Genomic DNA, 23,072 nt, shown 5'->3' on the forward strand with positions numbered 1-23,072 from the left:
CAGGAGGTTAACAGGTTTAATTTCTTTCCGTGGTTCATAGAACCAATAAACATGTGAGTGGAAATGCACTGCGGAGTCCCAGTGCTGCCGAAACCCACAGTCAGCCTTGCACGTTGCCCACCCGTGCACGCAGCGATCCCCGGAGCCACCGCTCAGGTGCGGAACGTGCTGAGACTCTGCTGGGTGCCGGGTAACCCAGAGGAGTAAGCTGAGAACCAGCCCTTCCGGGTAAACTTTGCTCATCTTCATCGGTGCAGACGCGGGAGTTTTCATCCTCCCCCTCCTGCCCTGGGGAATTTTGTTTTACAGAACTTTGTACTGGTACTTGGCACAGCAGAAGTGCCTTAATTGAACAAAAGCATTTGAGTTGCTGCAGCACATTTGCTGTGAGCAGCCTGGCCCCGGCCCTGCTCAGGCTGCACGGGGGGTAAGGACATGGCCAGGGGACAGCTCCCCAGGGACAGCGCTCTGCACCTCCTGCCCGCACCGGCTGGGGACGAAGCTGGACGCCTACTCCAACAAAACGTCATGAAAACGTGAAAGTGAAGAAGAAAGAAACCTCCCACTTTCAAGCAATTGGTGAATAAAAGGTTAGAACACCACTGCGCTCCCCCACGACAAGAGTTCTCGCATTTCCTGCTGCACGCAGGCAGAGGGAGCGAGAACAGGAGCAGGGGGACGGAACAGAGCCCGGGTGTGCTGGTGCGGGCTCTATGGTGGCACAGCCGCTGTGACGGGACAGGCAGTGCTGGTGTCACATGGAGCTGGGGGGAGGTTTGTGTCACAGCTGGTCCAGGTTTGCAGGTGCCATCGCCTCCTTTCTCACAGCAAGAGCCTGTGTGACCACAGAAGGTCCCCGGCGCTTCAGGCCCTGCTCTCGCTGCCGAGCTGTGTGCACGAGGCAGGACTGGGGAAGGAAACGCCCGCAGACATTTGAAAAATGTAAAGTGCATTTTCCTCTGGAGAAGAGGCCCCGCGGGCTCCTCCCCGTCCATTGCCCAGCGCACCCCCCCCCGTCCTGACGGGTGACAGAAGGGGCTCTGGGGAGCAGTGACCCTGTCCCCTGGAGTGGGGACAGCGCCGGGCCGGGTGACAGCGAACGCCAGAGCTGGCCCAGCTGTGCAGGCACTTTCCTCTCACCTGGGGTGGCAATCACTGCACGTTTACAAGCACTAAACAGCTCGTGTGTCAGAAATGGTGCATTGACACAAACACAAAATGCAGCTGGAAAAATCCAAATCAAAGTTTGAAACACAATGAGGCCCAGCGACCTCTGCTGTGTGTAACGGGGGGAACGGGCGTCTGCCCCGAACCTCACACCTCCTGCCGCAGGACACGGCCGGTTCTGCTCCCCCATATCGCCCAGACCCGCAGAAGCCACGTACCCGTTGCCTTCACTGCCTCTGGATTTGATTCTTGCAGTTCATCAATGACATTTCCTTTTTTACTTTTCAGAATTAGTGTTTACTTCGTGTTTTGCTAGGGCTTTCTTTCTGCCCCCCGCACTCGCAGAGGCTGTTTCTTCAGAAATCACGGCAGTCACTGAGCACAGAGTTCTTCCTCCCCGGGGAAGCAGCTCCCGAAGAGGTGAGAACACAAACCACGCTCACCCCGCGGCTCCTGTTCCACCTCCAGCCCACCGCGAGCAGTTCACGGTGACAGCGCCTCCTGACCTCACATAAACGTCCCCGGTCAAGGAACTCGGTGCTAATAAAAACAAAACCAGGTGACTGCAGAACACAGACAGCTCCGTCCTGCACGGCCAGCACGGCTCTCCCCCTCCACTGGTGAAACCGGTGTGCAATGGTGTGGGACAGCGTGCATCCCAAAGAGAACACCCAGGTCATCTCGTTCTGTGACTTAGGCAGCTTCCTTCACAAGGAGGACGGCTGAAAGCAGCACAAACCATCTCCAGGTGGTACAGGGGAAGGTGAGGGCTGGAAGCAGCTGTTGGCACCGCCCGCGGGCACAGAGACAACTGAGCCGGGTCTGCAGCCGAGCGCGGCGCTGTGAACAGACCGCTCCGCGCTGCCCCGCCAGCCCTGCCGCCCTCTCCCTCTCTGGAGTTCATTGTGATCGCAGCTGGTTTCCTTCTCCGAGGGGACGGGCCTGCAGGACGCTGGCCCGTTAGCAGCGATAGGATCCAGCTGGCCGCCGCAGTGCTGGTGCTGGGCTGTCCTGAGCTGCGGCTGCGCCTTCACCGTCAGAGCTGGAACAGGGGATTGTATTTCCTAATCTCCTGCAGAAGGCGAGTCTTGTCCATGTTGGCTTCTGCAAGGGCTATTTTCATGGTCTGAAGCTCCCTTTGCAACTCTGGCACATCCTTTAACTGCAAGAGACAGAGGGGGAACCAACCCAGGAGTTGCCAGAGGTCAGCAGCCCCGCAGAGCTCCCACGCCATCTGCTCCAAGAGGAAAACCAAAGCAGGAGCTTTTCAGATGAGTTACACGACGTAACAACTGCACGAAGCTCGCTGCCAACGTGGCCCAGGTTGAGCTGCAGGAATCCTCGCCACCCGGTGCCCGCGGCCTCTCGTGCCCGTCCCGAGCAGCGGCTCGGGCTGCCGGGCTGGCTCCCTGACCTCTGCTCTCTCCAGACCTCCCTTCTCTAGGAACGGGAGCCAGACTTGCGGTGGGCAGGGTTTTAACCCAGCAACAGATTTCAGGAAGGGACAGAGAGCTGATGCTGGGCTGATCCTCACTTCTCAGAACTCCCGAGAACGCCCGCGAAAGGAGCTGCAGGCTGCTGCTGCCTCACCGCACCACGCCCACCGACAGGCACCGACAAAGGCTGCATCGTCCGGCGGTGACTGACTCACCTGCAGCCCCCGCGCTCCCGGCTCCGGCTCCTCCTGCTGCCGCGGTGCTGCCGCGGGCTCGTGCCGCCGCGCTGAGCCCGCCCCGCGCGGAGCTGCAAGCGGCACAGGAAACATTCAGGGTGGACATTTATACAACAGCGTTCTTGGGACAATAAGAGCAACTTCATCTTTTTTTCAAACCAAACCAAACCAAAATAAGATCTCATTCCCATTTTAAAATGGAGAAACTAAAGCGAGGGAAGAAGCGTTAATCTGTCCTGACCGTGTGAGCTCAAGGGCGCAGCAGGCAGGGATTCAGGCCGCCAGTTCGCTGGTTTAGGTATGGACCTGTTCGCCTGCGGTATCAAACCGCCTGTCCAAACAGAACACCAGGAGCATCAGGAATGAGAGCGGCAGGAGCGGCTGAGTCCAGAGCCGAGCGCGCAGAGCCCAGGGGAGCTGCACCGCGCCCCGGCCGCTTGCCCATTGTGGTGGAAGTGACGGCAGAGAGCAGGACCAGGGGCTGCTCAGGGGCCAGAGCTGCCCCACTGGTGGGTTCCAGCGCCCCAGCGCCGGGCACAGCGCAGCCCGCAGCCCCCGCACCGCCCGGGCAGAGCCGCGGGACAGCAGAAGAAGTTTCCCCGTTGTTGCTGACCTGTTATGTAGAAAACTCCGTCATCCCTGCGCTCCACAATGGCGTGATCCAGTGCCACGGTGATGGGAACGGGGCCGGGGGAGGTGGGGTACACCCGCGGGCTGTCGTCCTGGAGAACCCGAGCGGAGGTTACCAGCTCTGCGGAGGATTCCCCTCGCCCCAGCGGCAGCACCGCCACAGCTCACCAGGGTCACCCACCCCAGGAAAAGCCTGGCTTTATTAAACCAGGCTGCGTGCGAGTCTTCGTCTGTGCAGAAATCACTCCCACAGATCAGGGGTTCCGTCCTGCCCACAACCGTGGCGCTGGAGGCTGCTCTCACAGTTGTCCTACGAACTCCTGATTCAAACCCCTCGCCAATACCCCTGAGCCACAAAAAGCCAATATCCCCTAGTCTGGAGAGTCTCGTGCTGCTGTGCAGCAGTGCTGGTTCCTACTTGTCCTGGAGCCAAAGCGTTGCTTTCAAAAGGGTTTAATCAAGAACTTCTGTCAGTGCCCCCCTCCTAAATACCAACCAGCTCTTACACAATGTTTTTCATTGGTAATTCCCTGAACGCTTACAGAAAAGGTCAAATATTTCCCATTTCGCACAAGCACTTGGAGGAAGCAATATTTAATTCCCTCCCTTGAGCCTGTAAAACAGGTCGAAAACAAAGGAGGGGAGAGAATCTGAATGTCGGGCTCCCATTTCCCCACAATCCAATCTCTCAACAATTCCATTGTGTTACTTGTTCATCCCTAGGGCAGTTTTTAGAAGCAAAATAAAACAGTATTGGGAAAACAGGACCCCTGCAGAGGCCCCGAGCAGCCCCACGGCATCCTTTGCGAGCGAGCGCTGCCCAGGCTGCCGCCCCGGGGAACCGGCGCCTCCCCGCGCACTCACCTTCAACGTGATTTTGGCATCCACAACTTCTATCTCCATGGGGATCACCTCTGGGATTATTTCGTCCTCCAGAAAGGGGCCCAGGTTGGTCAGGAAGGACATGGAGAGCTCTGCCGTGTAGCTGTGCACCAGCACGCGGAGGAAGCCGTTCTGGGCGGCCAGGGGCGAGTGCGCGGCAGCGCCGGGTCCCGCGCTGAGCCGCAGGCACAGGGCCGGCGGGGCCTGACCCGCCCCGGGGACCGGCGGCGCCTCCAGACCCGCACCCCCCAGAGCTGCGGAGAAAGACCTCACACAGAACATGGCACCAGCACCAACACACAAAATCACAACAGGAGTCTTGAAAAGATGCTGTAGAGACGCAGAATGGAATTAATCCAAATTTCAAACAGCTAAGAGCCCACATCACAGGAACTAACACCAGAACCCGGCCGTCTGAGCCCCTGGACGCGTCCCTCTCACCGTCTCCACCCTTTAAAACCGGCCTTTGTGTGGCTTGCACAGAGTTGAGCACAAGCTCCCCAGCCCGGCGTCCCCTCGTCCCCGCGGCAGGAGCGTGGGACAGGGGCAGGACCAGGACCGCAGGGCAGGACCAGGACCGTGGCCATCACTGCAGCTTTGGGGCTGCTGCTGGGCTTTCTGGTGGTTGTATTTGAACCACTGACAGAAAAATGTTAGCATTGACATGCGGTCACACACAGATCATACTCGATCCTAAATACACCGAACAGTAACTGAAGAACCAGTGAAAGGGGAACATGCCCTGAGCGCGGCCAGCATGACAGTCAGTTATAGAAGACCGCAGGAGCCAGCATCTTACCCAGATAGCCACGCAGATACTGCCACATCCCCACGTTGCTCAGCTGCTCTGGAACCACGTTCATGACTTGTAAAGCAACAGATAAATCATCACCTCGTGCCTCTATTCCACAGTTCACCTCACTCATCTTCAGCACGAGGACAGACACCTGAAACAGCGAGCAACAAGATCGCTTCTTAAAACAACCACCACGACATGGCTCCAGATTCACTTCAAGACAACCTCGCAGTGCGAAGGAACAGAACCCTGACCAGTGGGGCGCTGGGGTCTTCGCTCTGCGACGTGGAGCTGTTCATTTTGGGAGACGCGCCACCCTCGTCCTCCGCCGCCAGGCTCGTCCTGCTGCCCGTGTCGCTGCGGACCTGAGGAAGGTGCCCTGAGGGAAGAGGGTCCAGGCTGGGCTCTGAAATGGAAGTAACAACAACTCGATTCTGGTTCTTCTTCTGGTTTTAAGAAGCCCTGACCTCAGTATCACGGCCTGTCCACCTGCACCATCCCCAAGGAACTCCCTCCAGCTCCTCAGACGAATTTAAGCAAAGCGCTGGAGTGAAAGGCCGCCACTGAAGTGCTCAGGGTGCCCTCCCTCCAGCCAGCCCTTCCTGACCCTTCCTCAGCGCTCGGTACCACCCCCCGCACACACCCGCAGCCCTGGAGCACGCGGTGGCGCGCAGGGGTCGCCCTCCTCTCCTGGAAACGGCACCTCCGGGAGCAGAAAGAGCCACCGCGGGTGAACGACTCCTGACTTCAAACGGGAGCGGCACAGCCGAGTTCTATACGAACACAGCGTGACTCGGTTGCCCGTGGCAGAAAACTGTTCACTGGTGGGAAACAAGCACAAAGATAAAGCCAAGCACTCGTTACCAGAGTCTGTGAGCATCACGAAGCCGTCGCTGCCATCGCTGTCCACAGACAGCCCGTCCTCGGGGCCACTCCCGTCCACAGACGTGGTGTCGAAGGAGTGCTGGGACGCCGTCCTCTGCACGGAGAAGAAACGCAGCCGGCTGCTCCCCCCGCCCGGAGTCACCGCGCCCTCCTCCGCTTTGGGCACAGAGTCCCTGCCAAAAACCAGTGATAAAGGCAAAGAGCTCCGCCTCCGCGTTATACAGACATCAGGCTGCACTCTGAACACTTGCGAGTCAGACTTCAGTGTTCCTAGAGCAAGCCCAAGACGCAGGAGCAGTCGGCCCACGTCTCCCCCTTCCCGCAGCCTCGCTGCTGCTGCGTGGGGGCCCAGGAGGGCGGCCACTCACCTGGTGGGGGGCAGAGAGAGCATCTTCTGCACGGTGGAGGTCATCTTCTCCCGGCTCAGGCTCAGAGCGTCCTTTGTGATAGACATGGCCTCTTTGGTGAGGTCCATGGTCACGTGCAGAGCCTCCTTCGTGGCATCCTTGGTGATATGCAGCGCACTAGACAGCTCCACCTCGATGTTCTTCAAAGGGATGAGCTCTGCTGGAGCACTGAGAGCGACGTTCCCTCTCCCCGAGGGCTGCGTGCCCGAGGCTGGGCTGGGAGGGAGGGCGGGAGGGCTCTGGGGGTGGCTGCTGGGCTCCGCTGGTCCCTCTGCAACCAGGGCTTCCACAGCTTCGTGTGCCTCCTCGACCAAACCTTTCTCCTCTACGCTCTGGCTCCGTGGAGCGGTGCTCAGAGCTCCGTCGCTCGCGGACCTCGGGAGTCCCTCCAGCGGGGCACTGGTCACACCGGTACCCGCATTTTCAGCCCCCCTGTCCTCCGGGAGCTCCGAGGCACTGCGCGCCCCCCTCTCCAAACTGCTCTCTGACCTCAGCTCCTTCTCTTCGGCCGCCAGCCCCTCCTTGCTGTCTGAAGGCGAGAGCTCCGACTCGATCAGGCTCGTTGTGTCCGAGTCAAGGGATCTGGGTTCCAAGATGGCGCCTGGCGCAGGGTTCATGAGCAGGGCCACTTCGGCACTGTGGAACATCGCTCCTACACACGCGGACACGGGGTCCACAGGACACCCGGTCACCTCCTGGGTATCCTGGGCCAACTGCTCCTGCAGCGTCTGCAGAACTTCCCTCATCCTGAGCAGCACCAAGTACTGGTAGTGGTTGAGCCGAACTTTGACGTGAACAGAGGAGGACACAAGCACGTGGATGTCAGCAGAGGCTTCCAGCTCTTTATCATCTACTCCATCATTAATTTTACAGTCAGATTCTCCCAAGACATCCATTGTGTCTGGGACCTTGGAGATGTTCTTCAGATCCTGGTCAGTCTTTGACCTTTGACAAACCCCTGGTTCTCCGGAAAGGCTCTCATGCTTGGAGCGATGGCTGAAGCTGGCAGAAGGCTTCATTTTCAACTTGGAGGCAAGCAGTTCCTGTCGTTTAGCTATCTGCGCTTGCCCCCACCTCTTGGGAAGGCAGGCCCAGACTGAAAGAGGAAATGGGTCAACAAAGCTCAGTGCTCTGCCCTTTGAGCTTTCAGCCCCCTCAAAGTCCAGGGAAAGCTCAGTGAAGTTCACAGACCACAGATCTTCAGAGGCAGCGGTTTTGTGTAGGAGCTGGGGAGAGCCCGGCTGCTCCCGAGGCCTGTCGTCCACCTCATACGCGTGGCGCAAGAAGAGGGTGTGGAGGAGGCTGAAGTTGTCCTGAGACCTCGGGAACTTGGTGTAGCTGGAGTGGAAGAATTCTGAACCGGCAAAACGACGGAAGAGGCCCTGGAGGTCCTGGCAGGCGCAGAAGGGAGCGTGGCGGGTGTTGGTGGCGGTCACCTCCGACGCGCAGACGCAGAGGATCTGTGGCCGATCTGGATGGTCGGCGACTTTCTTCTCCACGGGGATGCTAAGCTACACGGAGGAGAAAGACGTTACCAGTAAAGCGGCGAGAAGGAACATTAACAGAGGCTTTTCCTGGCCATTCACGTGGAAGGTCAAGCTGGTTCACTGCCCATAGATCCAACTAAAACCAACACAAGTGGCAGACAGAAGAAAGTTAGAGAAAGGCAGAGGTTTTGTTCTCTCATTCTGGACTCCAGCTACATCCTGGTCTCGTGTTCCTTCCACGACAGGGAGGGACAGAACACTAGAGACTGGGAAAGGAAGGGAACAAACGGTACCTTCAGCCGAAAGCCATCCAGTCGAACATCAACATGCTCATCACGCTTGCCTGAGTCCTCCAGCTTGTAGATGGCTTTGAACTGCTCCAAGCTGCGATAAAGATCCAGACAGAAGAGATTTATCCAGAGCACGCTCGCTGTGTCCAGGGTAAGCATCAGGCCGTTCAGCTGTGCATACAGGTTTGGGCAGGGAACTGGAATGAAACAGCATCGAGACAGGTTAATGATATCAGAAAAGGCACTGACAAAACCAGCGTGGAGGGCTTCACCGGCTGCTGGCACAGAGGTCCCTGGCTCAGCAGCAGCCGCGGTGCAAGAGAAACGAGCTGCGCCAGGTCCCAGGCCACAGCCGCGGCAGCGCGCCCCGAGCGCCCGGCAGCCCCGCGGCAGCGCGCCCCGAGCGCCCGGCAGCCCCGCGGCAGCGCACCCCGAGCGCCCGGCAGCCCCGCGGCAGCGCCCGTCAGCGGGACAGAGCCCCCGAGCGGGGCTGACACAACAAGCCCTTCAACACGCTCCTGGATACGGTGCTTTGCAAGCACAACTTTGGCTCCAGGTTCTGCACTGGGCAAACTCCATCCCGCCTTCCCATAGGCAAAAAAAAATAAATAGAAAGGCAAGCATCAGAAAATAAACCAGAAACGGACACCTGGAGAACATGTAACACGGTTAACACACCTGGAGAATGAAGAGTTGATCAATCATGTAAGAAACTTATGAAAGAAGGCGCTAACCTTGGTGCATTACCTGGAAAGTCCTGATTGTCTGGGAAGTAATACTCTGTGAATTCGATGTGGATGGCAGAGACCTGATCCGGAAACTTGAGGAATTTTCTGCTACAGGAAAGCAAGGGGGAGGGTTTCTTGCTTTGCTGACCAGCTGTAGAGACCTGAAAACACAGTTGTGCAGAATTCAGATCTGGCAAAACGCAGCGTCCCAGTAGCCCTGCAGTCTCCTCATTTTCACATCACACATATTCCGCTTTCACATCAAAACAAAACCTTCTGCTGCCTGCTCCCATTGCCTGCTCTTCTGCTCTGGGGGAATCTGGTTCTTTGTCTCCTGTCACTGCCAGTAAGCGCCATGATGATCAGAACTGGGTGACATGAACGAACAGAACTGAAATTCATTAGAGCTTCCTTCCAGATTAACGCACGCTGGTAAGGCCGTGGCACTACCTGGTACCGGTTACGCTCCTCAATGGTTACAGAGCACATGGCCTGGCCCAGCCCGGTGATGCTCCCTGTCCCGGGTCAGAAAGCACGAGGGGAGACTTATTCCTCCTCTCTCACAAATCCATAGCCTCACGACTTCTCAGATGCATGAAATCCTTTACCCTGGGCCTGCCTAATGCTCGATGCGAGGTTGGATGTGAACAGAGCGCAGAAAACTCTGTGGCTGTGCACGCAGTTTCCTCTGAACGTGAAAACTATCAGCAGGGCATGCTTGGGTTAAAAGTTTTACATGCAGCATAATAACAGCATTTGGGTTCTCCGGGCAGTTTTGGTTGTCTCGGATGACATGGGATTTGCATGATTTATTTACATCATATCAAGTCATCGTTGTTTTTAAACGACACGGACACCTCCAGACGCTGCTGAGATCCTGACCTGGTGAACATCCAGGTCATCCACTCGAACGACCACGCAGCTGGACCGGAGCCGGTGCCAGGGGGGGCGCCGGAGCCGTGGCAAACTCGTGGGAGGTTCCCGGCCCCTCTCCAAGGGACTGCTATGAGGACTCGAGGAAGCATCTGTGGGGATGGCAAAGCAGAACCAGCAGGGTTTTACTCATCTCCGTTGCAGCAAACTTCACCGACACCACCACGTATGTGCTCGCAGAGCCGAGTTAACAGCCCCAGAATTAGAAACAGATGGGCATACCAGGCAAGAAAAACAACTGAGGACTTTTGAAGGAGGAACACTGTGGAAGATGAGTCTGCTCTAGCAGGAGAACACGCTCTCCAGCCAGCTTTAAGTATTTAATCTTTTCTTTATATGCTCACTGATGGATAAACTCAATAAATAAGCCAGAAAAGTGACCACTGCCGTGGCCCAATCCTGCTGCAGTGTTCTTGCAGCGATAGCCGCTTTCCTCCTTGGTGCGCTGGGGATTCCTGCAGCAACCAATCAGCCTGCTGAGCTGGGGAGAGGCAGCTGGAGACCGTGCAGAACCGTCACCATCTCCTGCTCTACTGGGAGCCCGATCTGGTCCCATTACCTGGTTTCCTTTTGAACGGGGAAAGTGGAGTCCTGGCGAATGCAGGGTCCATTTCTTCATAAAGCTTCTCAATCTTGGCTTGAAATTCGCTGACCAACTTCTTTGCCCACTGGCCCCGTGTTTCCATTGCTTCGCTGTACCTCACCCAGTGCTTGCAGGCATCTCCTGCAGGAAAGCAAACACCCTGGCTTTAAAACTGGGACTCCCGGACACACACAACCCTCCTGTGCCCCCAGCATATGCAAATCTGTACAGCACTCCTCTTTATTGACACCAGATCCAGAACACGCAATATGCGGCGTATTATGTGCTTGTGAAACGTGTGCAGGCTTTCGCACAACCGCCAGCACGTGTCCCGAATCCGGGTGTTGGGAAGAACGCCGAGGTCACTTTTCCCCGATACGGCACCACTGTTGTTCAAATCGTCATCCCCTCCCGGAGCCGGGAGGCTGCTCCCCACCTGCCCGGTGGAAAGGGTAGTAGTCGAACGCCATCCTCCTGAAGGTCAGCTGCATGGCGCCGCCCAGCATCCCGTGCTTCAGAGCTCCTGCGGAAAGCAGAGCGCGGCAAACACGTCAGCTCTGCAAATCCCAGCCCGGCCTCGGGAGAGCTCAGAGCAAAATTACTGACTGATCGCCATTGCGGCCAGCACCACCTTTTAGAAATCTGTACCAAGATCCTGTCCTAGGCAAGGAAAAGGACAACCGACTGTCACAGGCCAACAATCGACATCATAAGAACCAGACCCAGAATCCCAAATACCAAACCACAGATCCCATTGCTCCCCAGGCCCCCATCAATGACACTTCCCACTACAAGAACCAGCGCTTGTGTTTCCAACACCTGCTGGTAGGGCCAGTGAAATAAAGACAACAAAACCCAGCTAAGGCGTTGGTAACAGCAGCTCGGAGACAGCGACACACAGATCAGTTCTAGAACATCACGGGATGGGTGAGGCCAGTCCTCAGGGGGAAAGTCCTCCTTCAAGACGGAAGATTGATGACCGCACTACCGTTCGTCCCGGTGCTGCTCCCGTTACCTGAGTCCCGAGCGTGGCTGTCGTCGCAGACGTGCAGGTCCAGCCGGGAGATGAGGAGGTGGTACGAGGACTCTCTCATGTCGTGCTTATCGAAGTATTGACCGATGCTGCTTGCGCTCGCGCTGACTCCGAACGGCTGAGACCAGGACTGCTGGGTGCTCGGGGCGGGCGGCGTGATCTGTTGGGGAGAGCGGCTCAGTGAGAACCAACACAAAGTAAAACAAACAGAAAAGGGAGAGAGCGCGCTTATAATGCAATTAAAACAACTCACGCAACCTTCCAGACTGCGAGAAATTGAAATTGAATTGGGAGTCCAGAAATCCGGACCCTTTCCAGTGTTCTCGTGAGCAAATCTCTTTGTGGTTCTGCCTCCTCTACATCACACTACCGCTCACTTCTCTTGAGATACGCCTTAAGACTCCGGGACAAGAAGGGCTAAGTGTCCCCGATCCCCCCGTCATGTGCAAAGCCCTCCTTGCCCAGAGCTTTCCCAAACAGCGATATTCCCCTTCCCTCGTCCTGCCTCCGAAATCATCTTTGTCCTCTGCCCTACGCGTTCGGTCTGTGACGTGTCAACCGATTGCTCAGCACAACACTTTTACAACAAAGGAAGTTCAGCGCTACCGACAGGAGCAGCTGGTCCAAGGTTCCCATACGCTGCCAGGCTACGTGCAAACCAAACAACAGTCGCAAAAATCAAGAGCTCTCCAGAGCATCAGGAAGAAAACCAAACCAAACAACAAGAGTGCAATTAGACGCCACTGTTTTCCCTTGAGTGCCACAACTCACTCTGGTTTCATGTCATAAATCCTTACACCAGCCCCGTCCCCCAGGCCTACACCGACTCTCATTCGGAGGCAGAAAACACTATTTCTAGGACATATTTACTGCTTATTACCAAATCACATCCTCCTCGGGCTGTCTGCAGCTTTCCACGTGCCAGCCCCGAGCCCACGCAGCCGAACGCCACCGGTCCCGGCCACCAGCCAAACCTGGCCCAAGCCCACACACGAACATCCCCGATGCCCGTGGGCAGCAACGCCAGCTCCGCACCCAGAGCCACAGCCCACGCGGTGCTGGGCCGACACCAGCGCCCGTCAGGGACACGCTCCGTGAGCAAGGGCCAGACGCCACGCAGAGGAACTGTCTCTCACCTCGTCTTTCCCTTTCTCCTGGCAGAGCAGCATCCAAACCACAGCTCACCCACCTGCACGGACTCCGGAGCCAAGCTCTTCCTCTGCTGGGCAGACTTCTCCATGGCTTCGCTCAGCGACTCTGCGTATTTCATCATCGCCTTCAGCTGAGAGTCCGTCAGCACCCAGAGCAGGTCGTCCAGGAGAAACATCAGCTTGGACGCCATCACATTGCAGTCTTTGGTCTGAAAGTGCACAGACATGCTTCAAAACACACAGAAGCTGTCGCAGAAACAAGAGATGCTGCTCTGAAACTCAGCCAAGAGAAAAGCTAACGCGGCTGGTGCGTGTCCACAGGACTCCTCCGGGAGGCAGCAGCGAAAGGCCCCTCCCCTCAGGAGGCAGACCGCTCACGCCTTTAAAACAAACCAACAAAAGGTTTATCTTAAGGTTTTTATGTATTCTTCATCGCATTTCCATTGACAGCTAAAAATAAGGCTGGCTTAAGTCTGCCAGTAACAAGATAACAGCTGTCTTTGAGATGTTTGAACCAGTTTAAAGGCTGACTGCACACATGTTCTCCTGCCCGGGAAATCAGCTGCCTTGACGTTCGTAAGAACACAGCTGCTTCCCCCAGAAAACACAGAGCGACACAGCGGCTTGGTCGCAACATTTGTGACGGGAAAGAGCGGCTGCTGAGCAACGCGGGCGGAACTTCGCGTCCTCACGGCACAGGCAGCGGGGCTGCCCCTGCGACCAGCGGAGGCCACGCTCACCCTCCTCTTGAGGGAGATCTGGATCCTCCCCTGGTTGGTAATGAGCCTCAGAGGGGTGGTGACAGGGTCCTGGTCGCCGTTGTCAGTGGCATCTGCTTCTATCCGCAGTGTCTGCCAGGTGAGCTCTTTGAACGTCAAAACCTGCCCAGAAGAGGAGAAACAGGAAGATGCTGACGTTTCCAACAACTTCAAGGATTGCGCTAAGCACTTAGATGGTGAGGAATGAAACAAGGCCAGAGGAAATCATTCACTGTACTTTTCTTCTGTGATCCCAGTAGGAAAATGAAGTCATGCCCCAGGTAACATCTCTCGCACTGAGTTTAGAACCAGAGAAACCACAAAGGCGTTCAGAGCTGCTCCAGTTCTGCTCTCAGGCTGGAGGAGCTCAGAGAAGGCTCTGAACACAAGGCCGCTCTCAGCCTCCCTGTCCCAGCACTCAGCAGGCACGCTGACCGAACCCCCCGCCACTGTGCGAGCACTGAGACGCCAGCCTGACCGCCCCGAGGCCCCCGGGCGCGCAGACCGGCTCCACACCTCTCCGCGCTGCGGGTCCGTGATGCGCGTGAGCCGCAAATCGCTCTGCTGCCAGTTCGGGTTGACGCTGTAGCCTTGGAGCTGCCAGAGCTCAAAAGAAGCATGAAAGGCCTTGGAGTGAATCTTGATGGTGATGGAGTTGACGACAATAAACATCCCCTCCACGACCTTCTCAGCAAAGCCGTATTCACTGCAAAGAGAAGGTCCCTCAAGGTCATCACCTGTTACAACAAAAGGCCTGGTAGAGGTGAGCACACAGAGAGGCTCCAGGGTTCACAAGCAATACCAGAGCCACCGAAACCCAAGGGCAGAGAGGCCGGCGAGTAACCGGGAACAACGGCCACCCACACCCCAGGAGCGCGCCAGAAAAGGACCCGGGGCTGGGGCTCTGACCTCTGCCCGGCGGCAAGAGCAATGGGAGACTGTCCGTTGGGTGGCCGAGGCTCTTCGCACGTTCGCATCTCCACCTCCACTTTATCCAGGTACTGTGAAGACAGAACATGGGAGCGACGAATACAAGACCCAGGCTCAAGCTCAGCCTGCCAGCCTTAGCTCGGAGACTCCAGGGCAGGGATCAACAGCTCCGGAGGCTCCCGCCTCTCCCAGAGCCTCACGTGCTAAGGCTCTCACGGCATCAGTGCCAGGATCGTTGGGTAATCGGAATCCCCAGAAGCGGGGGAAAACAAGCAACAAAAACCAGGCACGAGGTTGCCCTGGGCCTGGCTGAGAGCTCAGCCCAGCGCCATCCTGCAGCGAGACGTGGGTCTCCTGGGAGGTCACCGCGCCGAACAGGGCAATTGTCAGAGCTCCCTTCCCCGTGCGGCCAGCATTCGGGACAAACGAAAACTGAGCATGCACTTCACAGCTTCCCCTCGCAGAACAGCTCTCCAGTAGGAGAAACCGAAAGGGTGAGGAAGAAAAGGAACGAGCAAGAGAGGAAAGGTTACCAGGCAGATCGGGTGCGTCTTCAGCTTCGTCCACTGGATCTGAAAAAGCGAAGTTGAGGTTAGGAGAGTTACCTTTGCACCGGAAAGTTCGAGAAATTGCAAGGAACCATTCGAGCTCAAAGTTCTTCTCTGAGAAACGACTACGGTGCCATAGCCAGGTCAAACAGGCTCACACAGACAAGTGCGGAGACATTCCAGCCAACACCTACAAACCCGGCTTAGATCTCCCCTCGCATCACAAGGAACAGACACCGCGTAGCTCCCATTCTGATTTTTCCTATTCTTTATGGAGAACATTCTTGTTGCTGCTCCCACTGGAACTCCAGTAACTCTTTCGAAGACCGCGCACAAACCAAAAAGATCCGTTTTATTTTCTCACAGCAACACTTACTCTGCAGTTCTTGTAGGAGGGAGAACAAATGTTGTTACTAAATTGAGCAGATCTGACTCTAAAAACAGAGCGGATCAGATGAGCAAGACGGGCACATTTTTATTATCCCTTGGCGGAGCAGAATCATATTTCTTTTATAGCAAGTCTCTTCCATATACCAAAAACTCTTGGATTCATGTAATGCAACCACGGCCAGTACCAACTGAGATTAAACAACCTGGCATTTCATAGAAACTGGAAAAAACCCAATTCTTTGCTCTCAAAGCACAAAGGGGAAGAATTTGTAAGAGGAGCCCGGTGTGCGAAAGCGCCGCTGCAAGTACCTGCAGGTCTGACAGCAGCAGCCGCAGCGAAGCTGGGGGACTCTGCCGCAGCACGCTCCGTGTTAAAGGAGCGGGGCCAGAGAGCCCCTGGGCAAATTCCTGGAAATCCATCAGGGGCAATTAACTACAGACCTCAGTGCTGGCTCAGCAAGGCCCCCGCGCACCGCGCACCGTTCCTGCGCTCCCAGCACCCTCGGTCTGCCGGCCGCAGCAGGGCAGGGCGCTGGGCTAAGGCGGCCGCTGGCGAGGCTGCTGCGCCCACCCACAGCTCGAGCGCAGCGCCCGAGACGTGTGGACTGAATCGCACCGCGTTCTCCACCAGAAACTCCCGGGTGACAAAGCCGCTGCCGAGGGAAGGAGCCGCCGCGCCGGGGGACGCGGGCACAGCTGCTCCGCTCACCCGGATAGACGCCTTGTTGCAGTAGACGCGGGTGATGGCGAGCCAGGTGGGCAGCTCCAGGACATTCTGCAGCACCTCCTCGTCCAGCTCCAGGTTGGTCAGCTGCCCCTGCCCCTTGAGCGTGCTCAGGTTGATTTTGTCTGGAGACAGATTCTTGGTAAACCTACAAGAGAAGAAAGAGGAGACTCTAAAGCCAAGGCCCAGCAAAGCCGCTGAGAACAGAGGAGCCTTTAGAGGCCAGTTTAAGAATCTGGTTGCTGTTTTTATTAAACTCTTTCTGACATTTTTAAACCCAGGGCGTGTTAGTCACTCCAGAAAAGGTCTTCACACTTTGGCATTTGAAGGACTTGTTTGTTTTCTGTTTTAGATCACATTCAAGGCCTCTCCTGTGCAGCCCCAGCTGCTCTGACTGCGGTTCCCCCACCCAATCTTCAGAGCCTTCACGCGGCTGAGGTTTGAACTCAATGGACGAAACTCTTCCAGCAGGGCTGCTCAAGAGCAACGTATTCCGGAGCAAACCTGGGAGCCTCAGGCTTCATCAGGAGCACCGCGATCCCTGAGGAAGCAGAACCAGCTCAGAGGGCAGGGGATGGGAGGCTGTGCGAGTCAGCAGCAGCTCGCGGGGACGGCTCCTCCGCCACCCTGCGCACCGGGGTGGCACACGGGAGCGAGGTGGCACACGGCAGCGAGGTGGCACACGGCAGCGAGGTGGCACAGGGCAGCGAGGTGGCACACGGCAGCGAGGTGCTGCGCCAGCACGCTCCGTGGGCACGGGATTCCAGGCTGCAGCCTTCCTAAGTGACTCACCCACCGCCGGAGCCAGGGCTGACTCCACACTCCTCCACATAACCCTGATTCTGCCCAGAAAGCGGAAGGGAAAGAAAGCGCCTATTGTCAGCGCAGGCAGGATCAGTCTCACAGTCAGTCACACGCCGCCATTCTCCCTCTTTCCCTGCACCGGCAGCGCAGGCTCCTCCTGCGACGGGCACAGAGGCCGCTCTGAGCGGTGCCGCTGCGCAGAGGGCAGGAGGGACCAGAGCGACGCTGCGGGACGGCGGCTGCTGCGGCACCGCGGGAGCTGCGGGACAGGCCCGGCCAGGCACCGGCAGCCGCGGGTCAGCCGGCGCGGGCCGTCCTGCAGGGAAAGCGCCTCTCCACAATGAACGCGCCGTGAAGAGCGAGTCTGACGAACGGCAAAGAGCCGCTGACGCCAGCCCCGCGCCTCCGACGCACAAAGTCCTGAAGAGGAGGGTGGCACAAGCCGCTCACGCGCTGCTCCCGGCCGCCTCGGCAGCCCGACCAGGCGATCGCGGTGCCACGCTGTCACCCCCGGCCGGCCCAGGGTACGCGCCGACAGCTGATTAAAGAGCAGGTCCATACACATTCACTTGGAACTGGCTGCTCCCTTGAAGCAGGGGCCTGTGTTCCACACCCCGGGGAGGGGCCCAGCCCAGCGCTGCTCGGGCTCCGCGCAGGGGAAGAGCAGCGCGGCCGCTGGGGGAGCGCGGACCGGCTGGGTCTGAGCGCTGCGCTCAGCCTCACCGTGAACACACACAGGCACTGCTGAACACGAGACCAAGTACACCCAGAGGCAACGCCCCAGCACCCTCGTCTCACGTCAGCGAAGCGGCTCTGCTGAAAGCCGTTGTCATCTTGGCCACTGGGGACTGGATGCTAAGAATAAACCACAGCCAAGCGGCCGGGTAGGTGACACAAAGCGCCTGGCACCGCCGGCCCCGATCGGCTTACGGCGGCACGGGCTGCGCGCAGCCGCTTTCTCACGCTCGCGGAGCAGGATCAGACCCGGCTCAGGCCCTCATCCCGGGCTCAGTGCGCTTAGCCGGGGAAGCCGCTTTCAGCTGCTAACGCGGAAAAAAGACAGGAGGACACGTCTAAAGCCGGGAATTGCTTTACCTGGCGCGTACGTGTATCAAAAACCCAGTAACACAGCAAAAGGGCATCGGCTGTGAAACAGGACACTGGTGGAAAGAGTGGTGTGAAACACGAGCCAGCCAAAACCCAACAGCTGTTCGTAGCCATCGCCAGGGAAAGGCTGCAGAGATCCCGCTGACCTGGTACGAACGACACCGCGGGTGCTGCTCCTGCCCACGGGGCGTTCCAGATGCACCACAACGTGCCGTTCCAGCCCCGAAGGAGAGGTCACAGAGCCCACCCACGAGGGGACGACGGGAGCTGCAAGTTTTCTGAACAAAACTAAACCAGAAACAACTTTCTCCGTTAAAGTGCACACCCAGGCTCCCTGAAGCTGTGCCCATCACCAATCCCCTGCTCCCGGTCTCTCCTCCTGCAATCCGAGCTCTTCAAACAGAGCAATCTTCCCATTTAAGGCACGTGGGTACATGCAACATGTGGGAGACGTGGATTACAGGAGGAAAACAGACGCGGGGTGCCTGTGAACTCGAGGGCTCCTCATTACTTCCTGAAAGGAGCACGCTGGTCACTGCCAGGCGTGGAAAACGCAGGGAGAGCGGTTCAGGGGTTTTGCTGGCAGGCTCGCTCCATTCACACCATCGACAGCCACACCATGGATTGCTGGCTTGGGAACGCTCAATGGAAACGGTAGCTGTTTGGGAAACCGACAGCGTGGGATATCTGCACTTCTTTTTTCAGCTGGAACAGAAGTCACGCAGCACTAAGCCGGTAAACTCAAAGCCCAGCATTCCTTTTGAGCTTGCCGGGATTACCTTGACAAAAGTCGAACCAGAAACCCCTTTATGGAATCATCACTGCAGAGTCATGAGAACTAATTAGCGGTGCACCAGTGACCTTGATTTTACTTAATGACAAGCAGCATCCATTGGCAGAAGCCAGTACCATACGGGCTGCAACGCACGGCCGGACAGAGCCCAGACACACGTGCAATGGGAACGGGAGGAAGAGGAGGCAGGGGAGGAAGAGGAGGAAGAGGAGGCAGGGGAGGAAGAGGAGGCAGGGGAGGAAGAGGAGGCAGGGGAGGAAGAGGAGGCAGGGGAGGAAGAGGAGGCAGGGGAGGAAGAGGAGGCAGGGGAGGAAGAGGAGGCAGGGGAGGAAGAGGAGGCAGGGCGGGCAGGGCGGCGCGTTGGCGCTGTCGGGAGCAGACAAGTGGTACCGGCGGCTGCAGACGAGGCTCTTGAGTCCATGAGGGGAGCAGCAAAGGACAACATGGAGATTTTCTGGTTTAACTTGGAACACAAACACATAATCTAAGGCACTATGGCAGGACAGAAATTAGACTTAGAAACTCCCCGTTTTCTGGCCAATGCAGATCTGCTCCTCACCCAAAATCTTCCCAGAGCCTGGTGTGGGCAGGTTCTGGACAGGTCATTTAACAGGATCTCCACCTTCCACAATACAAAACCCTCTGAGATACAACATCTCTCCTCACATTGCATCTCCTTTTCTCAGGAGCCAAAGGGCACGTTTACTTGGGAAAAGGTCCATGACTGGAAAGAGAAGTCAGTGACTTCCAAACACAAGAAAACTTTCAAGGGAGACAGAGGCAGAAGCTTTAGCAGTAGGGTTGTGTCTGAGAATGAACCAAAAATAAGTTCAGAGGAAATAAAACTGGGCAAGTGGTCAAAACTTCAGTAAAAGGGGAAAAACCACGACACCCTTCCAAGGCACAGGAAGAAGAAGTAAAAGCCCTTTCAGGAAGAAAAGCCGCTCCAGCCGAGCTGTTGGGTGCTGCGGAACAGCAGCCCCGGCGAGCGCACCCGGCGCTGAGCGCGCAGCCAGAGCTGCACGAGGAGACGAACAGCGAACCGGCACAAGGTGGGACCCGTTGAGACGGGACTGGAGGGGGCCCAGCGCTGACCAGCCGCACCACTCCAGCCCAGGGGTGGCCACCGAGAACTAAAGGGAATCTCATCGATCCCAGACCCACCGGCTGTGTAAAGATGGAAAGCATCACATCACATTAACAAAGATCACCCATCTCCACCACTCCAGCCCAGCGCACAGCACCCTGCGCCCCACACGGCAACGGTGCCTTCCCCGGGGACAGTCCCGGCGCAATGACCCGGTGACCTCGCCCGGCTCCAGTTCCACCGTAACTCTGTGCGCTCCCCGGGGCCGGGCTGGCTCCGCGCACCCCGCCAGGCTCCCCGGCGCCCGCGGGCCCGTCCGGACGTCAGCTTCCCCTCTACCAGCCTTCAGCTGCAAACTCGGCCTCGCAAGTACCGCAAAACATCGTCATGCTCAAAACAAACGAGTTATCAGCTCTCTAGGCTCCAACTCATCTACTTCAATGCCAAGCTAAGGTAATAAGACCTTGAAATTCCAAGTTCGACTCACAAAGGAAAATCAACATTTCTAAAGAGCTCAGGAACGAGTCTGGACTGTTACACAAAACACAGAATCCGCTTCTTCACCTCCCCGTCCCAAGCACAGGAGACTCTCGAGCACTCTGGGCACTGGAAAGCTGCAAAGGCTCCAGACCAGGTGCACCCACCATCGACTGCTTTGGTACCGGGAGGCCCGTAAAGCAAACCATAAAGAACCCGAAAGGAGAGGCCGGGGTTTTGGCAGGGGCTGAACTCCACCTGGCTGAGGAACTGCTTTACTATTTCCAGCTCCTCGCCGGGAGCCCAGCAGCGTTTAAATGCCAACTGCCCCGTGCTCCGAAACCTGGAATCCAACCCGCGGCGGCTGCCAGGGAATTTCCCAGCACCGAACCTCACTCCAAGCACAACACACGAAAGAGAACCAGGAAGAAACGTAAATAAATGCACGAGTCAGAAGCCCCGCTTCCCAGACTTCAAGAAATTATTCACCCTGCGATCAATCAGCACTTGTGTTTCAACCTGCAGACAATGACAGGTTATTACATCATTCAGACGCAACAGAGAAGCTGCAGAGGAGGCCGGAGCTGGAGCAGCCGGGGAGAAGCGAGGCAAGGGGAGCAGAGCCATTGAACGGCGCCGTTCCCGACCGCCCGGCTCGGGCAGCGTGGGCAGCACCCGCGGCCCCGGAGGAACCGCCCGCCCGGCTCCCTCCCGAGCGCAAGTGCCGCTCATTTGTGCTGCAACCGGAGTCTGCTCAGCACTCCAGAAACAGCACCGAGCCGAGTGGAAGGGGCTGCAAACACCCTGCATCCAGCAGCCAACACGCGCTCCGTAAATCCGGACTGGGTCGCTCTGGTACGCTGCAGCGCAGCAGCCCTGATTTTAGAGATTACGCTCTGTGAAAGGAAAATGTCACGTCCTGTTGTGCACACGCTCTCCTTCCCTGCCCGTCTTGAACAATGAAGCCGTAGCTGTTTATTACTTTACTCCTCAATAGCCTGGGGTTCCATCTTTCCATCAAGAATTCCTCAATATTAACATTTTAAACAGTAAAAAAAGCCACAGCTGCCTCTCAGCGCTCGAGGACGCAGCACTGCTGCAAAACGCTTCAGGACAAGCGAGAACTAAACAGGCCGGAGAACTCAGACCGTAATTCCTTACAGCGATTTCCAGATTGCAGCATTTAGCCAAAAAATCTAAGCCCCGAGGTGGGGACAAAAGGGCTCTCTGGCTTACAGACTCCCCAGGCCGCCATGGTGGGCAGACGATGCGCGTCGGACACCACGAGCTGCGCCTTGCCCGTCCCGAGGGCTCCGCACGGCAGCCCGAACCCCGGCCCGGCCGCGGCACCGCCGCCCGGCCTCCCTGCCCGCCTGCTCCGAGGGGCGGGACGGGTCCCGCCGGGCTGACAGATCCCGCTGCTGCCACCCCGGCCCCGGCGCCCAGCGCCACCGAGCCGCGGTGACACCGGCTGCAGCGTCCCTGCCAGCCCGGGAGCGCGTGCTGGTGCGGGGCAGACAAGGTCCGGGAATTTAAGCTTCCGAAGCACAACACAGGCTGAGCCTTGTAAAACACATCTGCAGCTCGGCTCCGCCGGCTTTACAGACGGCACCAGTGGCCACTGCCGGCGCTGGCCACGCGATTCTCTCCCTCCGAACTCAGCTGAACTCGGCCACGTTTCCCCATCTCGCGTCTCTTGTGACTGTTGCTTGCAAGTTTCCAGATAGAAAAGGAACAAAAACACACCCCATGCAGAAATGACTTCACGTGAAGACATAACAAGAGGAACAAAGAACGATTTCACATGCAAATTGAAATCAGAAAATAAAGGCACATTAATGATTCAGTAGCAAAATTCTTCCAGGCAAACGAGCGCAGCTGAAAGAAAGACCCAGAGGGAGTGCGAAGCCGCGGTGTTCAGAGGAAACAAAACCGAAATGGAAGAACATCATCGTTTTTATGCAACACTAAACGGCGTTCAAAGCGCGTTTCTGAGAAGCGTTTAGCAAGGCGGGGAGGATGCGCCTGCGGCCGGGAGATAACGCACGGACGCGGGCTCTGCCGCTCCGCTCTCCGCAGGGGAACAGGCCCCGGAGCCCAGCGAGGCCGAGCGCGCAGCTCCAGCGCATCCCCGGCACCCGGTCACGGGCCTGCCGAGCACGCCCTCCGGAGCCCGCAGCGAACTCCATCGGGAACGACAAAACCTCAGCGAAAGTGACAACCGAGCGGCCGCGCAGCCGTCCGGGCAGCGCGACCTCCCGCCCGCTCCCGAGCTCCGGCCCACCCGCTGCCCGCCCGGCAGGAGCTGCGGCCCGAGCCCGCCCGGGCACAGCGGCCCCAGGGGCGCACAGCGGCCGCTTCCCCCCGGGGGCAGCGCGGCAGGAGCCGGGCCCGCCGGGAACGCCCGCACCGGGGGCACCGGCCGGGGCTGAGGGGCCTGAGCTCCCGGGACGCGGCCCGGGGAGGGGGCGCCTGGGCCCGCGTACGGCGAGACGGACCCGCTCCCGCCGGGCCCCCGGACACCCCCGGACACCCCCGGCCCCCAGACCCCTCCCGGGCCCTGCAGCCCCACGGCGGCCCCTCGGGCCTGAGGCAGTGGGTGACGGCCCCGGTCCCCCCGGCCCTGAGCAGCCCCGCGGGCAGCGTCTCTCACCGGGAAAGGTGCTTCAGGATCTGCTTCTTGATGATCCCGGCCATGCCGCGGGGGACCGCTCAGCGCCGCGGCCGCCGGGCCCATGGCCGCCCCCGCCCCGCCCCGCCCGCAGCGCCCCCTGGCGGCCGCCGGGCCCATCACCGCCCCCAGCACCGCC

At 58.1% G+C, this 23,072-nt stretch overlaps 1 protein-coding gene across 4 annotated transcripts; it reads right to left on the reverse strand.

Annotated features, from left to right (window-relative positions):
• Positions 1-2: 2 nt before the first annotated feature.
• On the reverse strand, positions 3-23,009 carry BLTP3A (bridge-like lipid transfer protein family member 3A). 4 transcript variants are annotated; one of them, XM_065854338.2, is made up of 21 exons: positions 22,916-23,009; positions 15,980-16,142; positions 14,866-14,904; positions 14,312-14,403; positions 13,919-14,108; positions 13,385-13,525; positions 12,683-12,853; positions 11,476-11,653; positions 10,897-10,983; positions 10,437-10,601; positions 9,827-9,969; positions 8,964-9,105; positions 8,220-8,413; positions 6,401-7,950; positions 6,012-6,205; positions 5,402-5,553; positions 5,151-5,298; positions 4,334-4,605; positions 3,453-3,561; positions 2,819-2,910; positions 3-2,329 (listed from the first exon to the last, which is right to left on the reverse strand). In XM_065854338.2, the coding sequence occupies exons 1-21, from the start codon at positions 22,957-22,959 to the stop codon at positions 2,204-2,206; spliced, it is 4,392 nt and encodes a 1,463-aa protein (XP_065710410.1). In that variant the 5' UTR covers positions 22,960-23,009; the 3' UTR covers positions 3-2,203. The 4 variants fall into 4 exon arrangements, with proteins under 4 accessions (XP_065710410.1, XP_071674013.1, XP_071674014.1 ...); XM_071817912.1 differs by having other exon boundaries at positions 3-2,401; XM_071817913.1 differs by lacking the exon at positions 3,453-3,561 and having other exon boundaries at positions 3-2,401.
• Between the last annotated feature and the right edge of the window lie 63 nt (positions 23,010-23,072).

Source organism: Patagioenas fasciata, chromosome 21 (assembly GCF_037038585.1).
Source record: "Patagioenas fasciata isolate bPatFas1 chromosome 21, bPatFas1.hap1, whole genome shotgun sequence".
In the NCBI taxonomy this organism is placed as follows: Eukaryota; Metazoa; Chordata; class Aves; order Columbiformes; family Columbidae; genus Patagioenas; species Patagioenas fasciata.

Coding starts and splice junctions, on each gene's coding strand:
- BLTP3A (XM_071817912.1), bottom strand. CDS start 22,959: ATGGCCGGGATCATCAAGAAGCAGATCCTGAAGCACCTTTCCCG. Junction 10,984..11,475: donor CAGCCACGCTCGGGACTCAG/GTAACGGGAGCA, acceptor TGCTTTCCGCAG/GAGCTCTGAAGCACGGGATG. Junction 6,206..6,400: donor CTCTCTCTGCCCCCCACCAG/GTGAGTGGCCGC, acceptor GGTTTTTGGCAG/GGACTCTGTGCCCAAAGCGG.